The sequence below is a fragment of the Gracilinanus agilis genome, chromosome 2 (genome assembly GCF_016433145.1).
Source record: "Gracilinanus agilis isolate LMUSP501 chromosome 2, AgileGrace, whole genome shotgun sequence".
Lineage (NCBI taxonomy): Eukaryota > Metazoa > Chordata > Mammalia > Didelphimorphia > Didelphidae > Gracilinanus > Gracilinanus agilis.
In genome coordinates, this window is record NC_058131.1 from 255,871,813 (window position 1) to 255,883,105 (window position 11,293).

The 11,293-nt window shown below is 40.6% G+C and overlaps 1 protein-coding gene across 1 annotated transcript in view; it reads right to left on the reverse strand.

Moving 5' to 3' along the window:
* Window positions 1-2,060: 2,060 nt before the first annotated feature.
* LOC123233568 (piezo-type mechanosensitive ion channel component 2-like) overlaps window positions 2,061-11,293 on the reverse strand; it is a 107,647-nt gene continuing 98,414 nt past the window's right edge. The window contains exons 44-46 of the mRNA XM_044659639.1: window positions 8,470-8,549; window positions 3,907-4,144; window positions 2,061-2,337 (exon numbers count right to left, since the gene is read on the reverse strand). Of these exons, the coding sequence (XP_044515574.1) occupies window positions 2,061-2,337; window positions 3,907-4,144; window positions 8,470-8,549 (595 nt within the window). The remainder of the gene's footprint in view (window positions 2,338-3,906; window positions 4,145-8,469; window positions 8,550-11,293) is intronic.

The window sequence follows — 11,293 nt, forward strand, 5'->3', positions numbered from 1 at the left end:
TTGGTTTGAATCACACCTGGTCACTAAATGTGTGATCCTGGACATGAGAGTGTAGTACTATTTCTTTCTATAGTTGTGAATCTTTATGAGTCATTTAACTTCTCTGGGCCTAGATCCTTCATCTGTAAAAGAAAGAGGTTGAACTAGATGGCTAAGATCTCTTCCAGCTCTGAATCAATGTCCCTATGGTATTTGGAACCTTAGTTTCTTCATCTGTAAATGGGGATAGCACCTACTCTACAGATTTCTTGTGAGAGCTGAATGATAGACATTGATTTAGCATTTTGTAAAACTAAAAGCCCTACATAAATGTGAGCTGTTAGGTGGTGACAGTCTGCAGTTTATTATGGAGTTACCTCTGCAAATGGAAGCCATGATCCTACTACCTGGTCAGACTTGCAGCTAGTTATGGAGCTACCTGAGGAAGGTCAGTAAGTAAAGGAGAGCTCAGTTTGGATGTGGGAAGGCTGGCCGTGTTGTAAGCATCATATGTGAATATCCTTTCTCTTCAGGGAGCTGAGACAGAAATGGAATTGTACCAATAGCTCTTTTGCTAGATGCCGAGAAAGCCTGAATCTATGACTCAGTTTTCTGAGAAAGCAAAGAGGAGAGACCAAGCTTTCATATATAGCTTGAGACTTAAACAGGAGATCTCTTCTTATAAGTGAACCTTATAGACAAGGTAGTATGGTCACTGCACAAAGTCTAGAATTGTATGATGCTTCCAAAACCCTTGGTGTTTCCCTTTTCTGAGAAAGAAAAGTGACTCTTCCTTTGTTCATCAACACATTTATTGAACAACTGGTTGCTTAGTTCTATTAGGATGTATTTTTTTTTTAAAGTTCCTGCCCATCTTGGAATTTCATAAGAGTTTAAATTTAGGTTTATGCTAAATATAAGAATTCTAAAGTAATATTGTAGTTGCCGATTTAAAAATATTATAACTTATGTCAAAATGACTTTTAGCAGCTTTATTTACAAAGAGGTGGAAAGTCTGAAAATGGAAAAATGTAAGAGGAAGGTAGACAATTGTCTAGCCTACCACCCTAAGTGTTGCTCCGGTGTCTGGCTCAGATCTTCAGCCAGAGGTCCCAGTGGTGTGCCAGAGTTCTACCAATGCAGCCTCCTCCAAAGCCAAGGCAGTAATCTCAGTTACTCACCCAGCAAGCTGATGCAGGATCCAAGGGAAAAGTCTCCTCCAAGCCAGGAAAGGAATCTCTGGAACCAATCTCTCCAAACGCCAGGAAGGTAATCAATCTCTGGAACCAATCTCTCCAGAAGCCAGGAAAGGGATGCCTTCTAGACCATGCTGGTCTCTTCTTTTTATGCTCCTTTTTTTCATGTCACTTCCTGTCACTTCTTCTCATTCCCCTTTCTTCACAGAAACCAATGACAGTCTTTCAATTTGCCTAGCACTGCAGGGGGGCGGGGCAGTAGCCTTTGGAAGTATGAGCTTACTCTAGTAAGTGACTCTGAACTCTTACTTAGTGTCAAGTAGGGGTACTTTAAATTCTTGATTTGATTAACTAAAAATAGGCAAGGGTAGAGTTAATCCTGTTTTCACAGCTTTCATTCTAATTAAACTTATGAAGAGTTAAATAATGAGATTTTAAGACTGTACCTGATTAGCTACCATGCCAAAGAGTGGTGATCTGCAAGGGTGTGTTCCAAGAAAAGAGTGATCCCTGAGAGCCAGAGTTAGGCTGGGTAGTCTCAAATTGTCCAGTGCCATCCTCTTGCACATGCAACTATAATAGCCAGACTTTCCTGTTGGCAAAAACTATTGAGACAAATTCTTGCATGTCTCCTGCTCCCCAGTTGGTAATGGTTGCGACAGCAGAAAAGTGCTGTCCTTGTTTCTGCTTTGGCCAGGGTTAACAACATTGCTATTGTAGCACTGCTGGTAGGACCCCAGGGACACTGTGCCAGGCAGACTACAGGGGGATCAATCTTGAGGGGCTTATTCTTTATGCACTGAGAGCTATGCTTTAGGAAGGAATGGAGGTGGGCATGGCAGAAGGTATCTTATATGTGGTCTTGCATAATTGCCTGGACCTAGATCACTGATCCACAGGCTGCTGGGGAGGTGGCTGGGCCTCTCGGGTCCACTTGATCATAGTTTCTGGAGAACGATACAAAAAGATGAGCTTGGAGAAGAGCTGCTCCTCCAGGTCATGGTCACCAATTTCTCTGACCAGGAAGATGTCAGTGCAGAGCTTGAGGATGCGGTCCACATCAGGGAGTTCCTCATACATGATGGAACGTGAGATGCCATTGAAATGTTCCCGAATAAACTTTGCAATAACCATCACAACAGACACGTACAGCCCAGTGATGCTGTGAGGGAAACAGGGAGAGATTAAAAAGAGGTCTTACTGTGTGATTTGGGACAATCCATCTCTTGCTACAATTATTTTTTTTTTTCAAAATATATGAGAACTCCCTCTGTTGATGGGGATCACAATCCCTCTATAACTTTCAGTTTTAAAGGTCTTGTCCACAAGTTTCAGAAGCAGGATTTAAACCCATGTCTTTCCTAACTCTTTAAGTCTAGCACTATCTACAACACAATACTGCCTCTCAAAATTGTGTGTGTATGTGAGAAAGAGAGTGAGTATGAGAAAGAGAGAAAGAAAAATAGGAGGTAGAATGAAGAATGTATTGATTACATTTGGGAAACTACAGTGCTTCCCATGATCTCAAGCTGTACACTGCTACAACAACCTAATCTTAAAAAACAAACTCCACGTATTCTAGAGAAGCAGTATGGTTGTAGACCTAGGAACACCTCAATATCCAAAGGGTCAAAAATGCAAGCAATCCAGTTATTTATAAAAAACCCAAACCCCAGTAAAACTTTATACTGGTCACTGAAGCTAAAAGAGGATTTCAATACCAATTAGTATCTTTGTCACATCCTTCTGAAAAGCCCATCTTATCTCATTTTTGCTCATGAAATCCTTGGTAGTTAGGGGCAGATGTCTTCATATTTTATGGGTAGATAAATTTGAGGCCTAAAAAAGTTTAATAATTTGTCCCAGGTCATCCAGTCGGTGATTAGCCAGGCCTGGAGTTCAGGGTTCTTTCCTTAGGATGACTTGTCTTGATTCATATTTGGGTTTAGTGCCCAGCACTCACTAGGCACTCAATGTCTGTGGATCTGTTTTTTTTGTTGTTGTTGTTTTATTAGACATCAGTGATTTCACTGAAGTAAGAAGCTGCTCAGTGAGAATTATCTTAACATGCAGCAACCTTGAAGTGACTTGCCTGGGGTCAGTCACGCAGCCAATATGTGTCAGAGGAAGGCCTTGAACTAGACTCTTCCCATCAGTAAATATTATGACTGTGCCCTTACATATAATACAGAGGCTCTTTGTAAAGCTCCTATATATTTTTAAAAATACTTATTTTAAAATCCTTTCTTTCTGATTCAGTATCAATTCTAAGACAAAATTGCATTAAAGGCTAGGCAATTGGAGCTAAAGTGGTCACATAGCTAGGAAGTGTCTGGAGTCATATTTGAACCCAGAACCTCCTGTTTCTAGATCTGATGTTCCATCTACCTTTTTACCTCATTGTATCTCCTGTGTACCTTTAAACTTTGGTAATTTAAAGTAGATCAGAGACTGTGTTTTTATATTGGTTCTTCCTGGTTCTAGCTATTTGTATGACTTTGGAAAAGTAAGTTCCTTCTTCTGGCCTTTTTTCCACATCTGTAAAACATGTGAAACTGAACTCAATCTCTAAGGGCTTTTCCAGTTCTGACACTGGTTTTTTGTTCATTCTTTCTTTCATAACTAGTAGTGGCTCTTGTGGGCACTGCTGAGCCCTTCTAGGTCACATTAAGAACAACCTGGTCCCTTTCTAAACAGGGAATCTTGCCCCAGGAGATATTTGATTCCTTACCCATATCCCGCAAGGAAGCCCAGGCTTTGGGGGCTGACTTTGTCACTGTAGATAATAATCTCAAGGTCCCGACCACAGCCTTGGTTCTTTGCACAGTTGGGTCCCCATTCCTGGATAACCCACCACTCAGTGGTCCCAGAGTCTGAGGAAGAGGCATTGGCTGACAGCTGCTGCAGCCGGATGGTGATGTTTCTGTAGAAAGCCAGCCTGTCAATGTCCTGGGGCTTTTCAGAATGAACTAAAAGAAACAAGAGATCCACCAAAGATTTACTCCAATCAAATGAATCTCTCCCCATTGATTAGGTCAGTCCTTTAAGAACAATGCCTCCATTGTCATCCTAGTCTCCGCCAAATCCTGAGACTATGCCTATGTGTAGGCTTTTCATATTTCCTTATCACTTTCCTTTCTTTATTTTAGTCTTAGAAGCAGCCAGGATGAAAGATCTAGAGAGCTGGCCTTAGAGCTAGGAAAATCCAGGTCAAATTCTACTTCTGACTCATTGGCTATGGAACCTGGGACAAGTTACAGTACAAGCTCTTTGTGTTCTAGACAGCCAATAAATAGCAATATGTATTGGTAGAAGGAATTTCCCAATCCAGGAATTCCCCTTATCAGGGGAATTATAGGTCCAGGCCTTATACCCTATTTTAATCTCACATAGTTTACAGGAAAAGAAATTGAAGCATGGAAAAGTTAATATTCATAACTCATATTTCTATAGTACTTTGAGTTTTACAAAGTCAAAAAAAAAAGGACATAGTCCCCTGCCCTTAGAAAGATTTCTGTAAGGAAAACACTTTGAAAATTATAAGATGATAGAGAAATGTGAGCCCTTGTCACTCTCATTGTTTCCAAGGTTCTCATCTGAAGTGTGTCTTATCATACCCAGTTTGGATTCTCAATTCAGGCCAATTCAGGTCTTTTGTCTCTCAAGGCTGTGGTGAAAACCAAATGCCAGATGGAATGGGAAGGCATTTAGAGTAAGTCCCCATTTCTATAAGAAGCACTTTAGGGCTTACTTGCCAAGTGCTTTGAAAAGGTACAAGACAAACAAAATTAGTGCAACTAGATGAGAAACAGTAAGCACAATGGAAAGAGTTGGAGTCAGGAAAACTTGGATTCATAAATTGGCTTAAGCTCTTATTAGTTATTTGACCCTGTGCAAGTCACTTAACTGAGGCTCTCTGAGGCTCATTTTCTTCATCCGTAAAATGCATTGGACTACCCTTGGTCTCAAAGGTCTTTTCAGCTTTGAGTCTATGATCTATGATAACCCCCCAAAATCCTGAGGGGGAAAATCTTTGTATTAGATATTAGAGAGCTGAGATCCATATATGACTAGTAGAAATACGAGACCAAAACCATTCTTCTAACAGATAGTCAAAGAATATAAACAAAGATTTCTCCAAAGAATTGCAAATTATTGACAGTATTAAGGAATGCTCCAAATCATTAATAAAAAATGCAAGTCATTAAGGAAATGTACAAGCATTAAGTATCTGTTATGTTCTAGGAAATGTGCTAAGCACTGGGATACAAACCAAGTTTACCCCTTTCCCCCAAATAAACCCCAGTTCTGCTTTCAAGCTCACCATCTAATGGGGGAGACAGCACAAAAAAACTATGTACAAATAAGATAAATATAGGATAAATTGTAAATAATCTCAAAGGGAAGGCACTAAGATTAAGGAGGACATGGAAGGCCTTGCAGAAGGTAGAACTTTAGCTGACATGAAAAGGAAGCCAGGAAAAACAGAAGGCAAAGATGAGGAGACCGACTTCCAGATGGAAGTCAGCCAGTGAAAATGCTCAGTCAAGATGTGAAGTGTTATGTGCAAGGAACACAAAGGAGACCAATGTCACTGGAGTATGTGAAGGGGAGTAGGGTCCAAAAAGAGAGACCGAGTTATGAAAGGCTTTAGCAGCCAGACATAGGATTTTATATTTGATTCTGGAGAAAATTGGTAGCAACTAACCTGAGTTTATCCAGTGGGAATGACCTGTTCAGACTTGCACAATTAGGAAGATCAATTTGACAACCAAGTAAGGAGTGGTTTGGGGTGGGGAGAGGCTTGAAGTAGAGATCAGTTAACAGGCAACTTTAGTAGTCTGGGTGTGAAGTGATCAGGATGTCCACTAGGGTGGTGGCAGGGTCAGAGGAGAAAAAGAGGACACATGCGAGAGATGTTAGAAGGTAGAAACCATAGTACCTGATAACTGATTATTGAGGGGGTGAGAATCAAGAGGTAAGGATGATACATTTTACAATAATAAGGAAGTTAGGAAGGGGTAGTAGCATTTGAGAGGAAAAATGATGAGTTCAGTTTTGGACATGTGAAGTTGAGAATTTCTAAGATGTGCACTTTGAGAGGTCCAACTGGCATTTAGAGATTTGAGACTAGAATTTGGGAGAGGGGTTAGCCCTAGACAAGTAGACCAGAAAACCATCTGCATAGAAATAATTGAGTCCATGACAAGTGAGGTCACCAAATGAATTAATATACAGGGAGAAGAGAAGAAGAGCCTACAAAGGAGCCATCAGACAAGTAGGAGAACTAATGAGAGATCTGTGTCCCAGAAACTTAGAAGACAGTATCCAGGAAAAAAAGGTGATCAATAGTATAAAAAGCTGCAGAGAGGGGGCAACAGGGTAGCTCAGTGGATTGAGAGCCAGACCTAGAGACTGGAGGTCCTAGGTTCAAATCTGGCCTCAGACACTTCCCAGCTGTGTGACTCTGGGCAAGTCACTTACCCCCCCATTGCCTAGCCCTTACCACTCTTCTGTCTTGGAACCAATACACAGTATTGACTCCAAGATGGAATGTAAGGATTCTAATAAATAAATAAATAAAGCTGCAAAGAATGTAGAAAAGAAAAAGCCTATAGAGGTAATTAATAGATTATTGATAACTTCAACAAGAACTGTTTTAAATCAAATGGAGCCAGATTGCAGAAAGATAAAAGAGGAAAGGAAAATGGAGGCACCAATTGTAGACAGTTTTCTCATGTTTAGCCAAGAAAGAGAGAAGAGATATAAAAACAAAACATATCAATAAAAATTATTTTTAAAGAAGAAAAGTTATAAGGTAGGAGTGGCAATGTGACCTAATGAATGAAGTGATATCCCCAGAGTTTGGGAAACTCAAGTTCAAGCCCTTCCTCAGCTTTACACTAGCTATGTTCCTTGGGTAACTCACTCCTTCTCAGTGACTTAGGCTATAAAACTCAGTGCCTTGATGCTAGAAATTGAAAAGAAGATATTAACCTGCCTTGGTATAGGAAATTCCTTAATAGGAGCTCCCAACACTAAGAAAATCAAAGGTCCAGTAAAGAAAATGGAGTAAGGAGACTTCCTTCTAGGCTTTTTTTTTTAACTATTACTTTCCAGTTTAGAATCAATACTGTGTATTTGTTGTAAGGCAGAAAAGTGCTAAGGGCTAGGTAATTGGGGTAAAGTGACTTGCTCAGGGTCACACAGCTAGGAAGTATCTTAAGACCATATTTGATCCCAGGACATCCTTTCCAGACCTGCTTAATTGACTGAACCACCTAGCTGCCCACTCTAGGTCTCTTTAAAATAAATACATAGCCACATTCCATCCCTTCAGAGAGGTAGATGATGGATAAGATATAGAATGAGACATTTTGGATAGGATTGGATTTTGTTTTGATTATGCAAAATTTGTTATGAAGGTTTTTTGAGGTTTTTTCCTTTTGGGTAGGGGGACAAAGAGAGAATAGAGAAAGAAATAGAGTTCCCAAGAAACAAAAAATGAGGAGACAGAAAATCAAATAAGGAAAACTTTGTAAATTATAAACTGAATCTATAATTTACTTAAAAAGGAAAGCCTGCTGCATACAACAGGGGTTCATAGTTTCACGTACAATCCTGTTCTAGACATCATATTTGGAAATACTTATTTTGTTTGATTCAAAAATTTTTCAAGTGGGAAAAAAAGTTCATGCAGACTTAGGACATTGTTTTGGTTTTGGTTTTTAATTATTATTAGTCCTCTTTGCTGCCTCCTAGGGCATCACAGTCAGCAAAATGAACAAGATGAACATCAAGAAATCATGAATTTAGATTTAGAAAGGCTCTAAGATGTCATCAAGTTCAGGACCCTCATTTTACTAAGGAGTCAGCACAGACCTGTGGTGGTAAAACAAATTCCCCCAGATTATTTAAAAATATGAAAGAGCCATGATTCCTCTAGGATTTTTTTACTCCAAATCCCATGTTTTTTCTTCCTGCCTTCCATAAAGATCACACAGAATTAGCAATCCAGCTCTGTGACCCTCCCACACCTCTTCCACCCATTCTATTCCTTGCCTTTACGAAGGCAGGCATTTTATATGCCAAAGCAAATCATTCTCTTCCAGTATGAGCAAAGTGTCTTCTTGACTGGGAGGAATCACAAAAGTGGCCAGGGTCAGTTAGGGACAGGGTTCAATTGGTTCAAAAGCAGCTTAAAATGCCCATAGGAAAAAAAGGGTCCCTTCATATTAGTAAGAACACATTAAGGGCCATATGTGAAGCTAACTGTTGGGCTTAAATGCCTTACCAACTTCCAACCGGTGTGCAATCTTAGCTTCTGTTCCAGCTGTTGTCCTTAGAGCTTTGGGAATCAGACCTGGAAGAGTTCTTTAATGGGAGAGAAGGAAAAACATTTCTAAACTCATTATTTTGTTTTACTTCTTATCATGATCACAATAGAAAATTTGCTGGTAAGATGATGCTTTGGGCTACTTAAGGAAATGAAATTATTTCTAAAACCTTCTTACATCATAATTATTGCTTCCCTCCCTTCCCCCCCAAACACTTTTAAACATCAATTTAAGAGTAACTATGGGCCCTTCACTTTAGAAGCCAAGAGTTTGATGACTGGATTTATTCTTTTCCATGTAATGAGATGGAAGACTTATGGAATTCAGTTGCATAGATTTTGGTGTGCTAGGAAGGTCAGGCCACCTTGATCAATCCTGGACTGAGCTACCTGTCTTATTCAGGAAGTCCTACTTCCAATAGAGTGCTTTTCTAGGCCTGTAGCTGTAAAACAATTAGAGTTTAGGAAGTGGCTGAGTTATGGAGAGCTTTCAATGCCTAAATGAAGACTTGATATTTGATTCTGGAAGTAAAGTGGAAATCCTGGAGTTTATTGAGAATGAGAAAGTCAAATCAGTTTCTAGGAAATTCACTTCTGGATCAGGGTTGAAGATTGATAGGAGTAGGGAGAGAATTGGGGTCAGGAGACTAATCAGAAGGTGATGGTGAAGTGATGAGGGTCAGACATAGAGTGTGTGAGTGAAGAGAAGGAATGTATATGAGATGTTGTGGAGGTAGAAATGAGAAGATTTACAATGGACTAATTACAAGGGATGAGTGAGAATGAAGAGTTGAAGATAATACCAAGATCATAGGGAGGGTGACTGGGAAGATAGTCATGTTCATAACAGTAATAGGGAAATTTGGAAGATGCTAAGATAGGAGGGGAAAGAGAATGTGTTCTATTTTGTTTCATGTTAAGTTTGAGAGGCCTATGGGACATCCAGTTTGAGATGTCCAGAAGGCAAGTGGTAATTATTAGACTAACTCAGGAGAAAAAGAACTGAATGTATAGCTCTAGGAATTATCTGCATTGAGATGATAATGGAATCCATAAGTCCAGTGAGACCAAATGAGATAGTATAGAGTGAATAGAGAAGACCAGGGCAAAGTCTTAGGGATCAGCCACAGGCCACAGTAGGTGTGACATAGGTGAAGAACCAATGAAGGAAATTCAAAAGGAACATTTGAACAGATGGAAGAACCAGGAGAGAGAAGTATCATGAAACCCTAGAGAGCAGAGAGCATCCTGGAGATGCTCACCAGTGGCAAAGGTTGCAGAAAGTAAAAAAAAGTCTGAGGGGGTTCCGGGTTAAGATGGTGGCAGAGTAAGAAGCAGCTCTTAACCTCTCCTGACCAAAACACACAAAACTCCTCAAGGGGACATAAAAACAAGTCCAGACGAACGGAGGAACCCCACAACAGGGCACAGCGTGGAAGGTACGTGGAATCGAGGCATTTCCATGCTATAAAAGGGTGAAAGAGCTCTCACTAAATCGCGGGCTGAGCAACCACCCCACCCCCAACCCCTCCACACACAACATCTATAGCTCTGAAGCCAGCTAAAAAAAAAATAGAGCAAGTTTGGGGCACCCATCGAGTCATTGGCAGCTCCGGGGCCTGTTCCTGAGAGCAGCAAGATTTAGATCCCCAATAAGCCAAAGAACGCACACGAAATCTGAGCGCCGGAGCAGAGAATGGACGCCGGGCGCAGAGCACAGGCTGAGAGCACAGGCACGGGCGGAGGCGTGGGTGGAGGCAGACACAGCCAGGAACTAAAGCTCTGAAAACCTGAATGGGGAACCAGCGTGGACAGGTGTACGACTGTGGAAGCAGCGCCCTGAGACTTGTAAAGGAACCTCCTGCAGAGGATCAAGCAAGGGGGTCCACCAGGGGGCTTGACCTTGGAAAAAACCAGAACTCAGACCTCAGGAGCCAATAGACCGCGGACAGACACTGAGCGCGAGGATAAACCTGAGAAGCTGCTGGGCTAATGATGGCTACCCAGTCTCAGGAAGCTCAGAAGAGAAAGAATAACAACAAGAAAAAGAAGCCTTTAACACTCGACAGCTTTTACACAGAGAAAATCCAGACAACCGTGCAAACAGAGGAGGAGAACAAACAAGCATCTGGACCCTCCTCAAATAAGGAAAACTCCTCACAAGCTATGGAAGAGTTCAAAACTGAGATTTTGAGGAAAATGGAAGAGATCTGGCAAGAAAATAACTGTTTAAAAGGTAGAATCTTGCAATTGAACACCAGAAATGACCAGATTGAAAAGGAATACCAGAAGATTATGGCCGAAAACCGAAAGATAATAGCCGAAAATCAATCCCTAAAGGCTAGAATTGAGCAAGTAGAAGCTAATAATCTCTCAAGACAACAAGAACAAATAAAACAAAGTCAAAAGACTGAAAAAATAGAAGGAAACATGAAATATCTCAATGAGAGAGTGACAGACCAAGAAAACCGGTCTAGAAGAGACAATTTGAGAATAATTGGTCTTCCAGAAAAACCAGAAATTAATAGAAACCTGGACTCCGTACTAAAAGAAATTATTCAGCAAAATTGCCCTGAAGTCCTACAACAAGAGGGCAATATAGACATTGAAAGGATTCATAGAACACCCACTACATTCGATCCAGAGAAGAAAACGGTTAGAAATATTATTGCCAAATTCAAAAGCTTTCAAGCAAAAGAAAAAATCTTACAAGAAGCCAGAAAGAGACAATTCAAATATCAAGGAGCACCAATCAGGATCACACAGGATCTGGCAGCCTCCA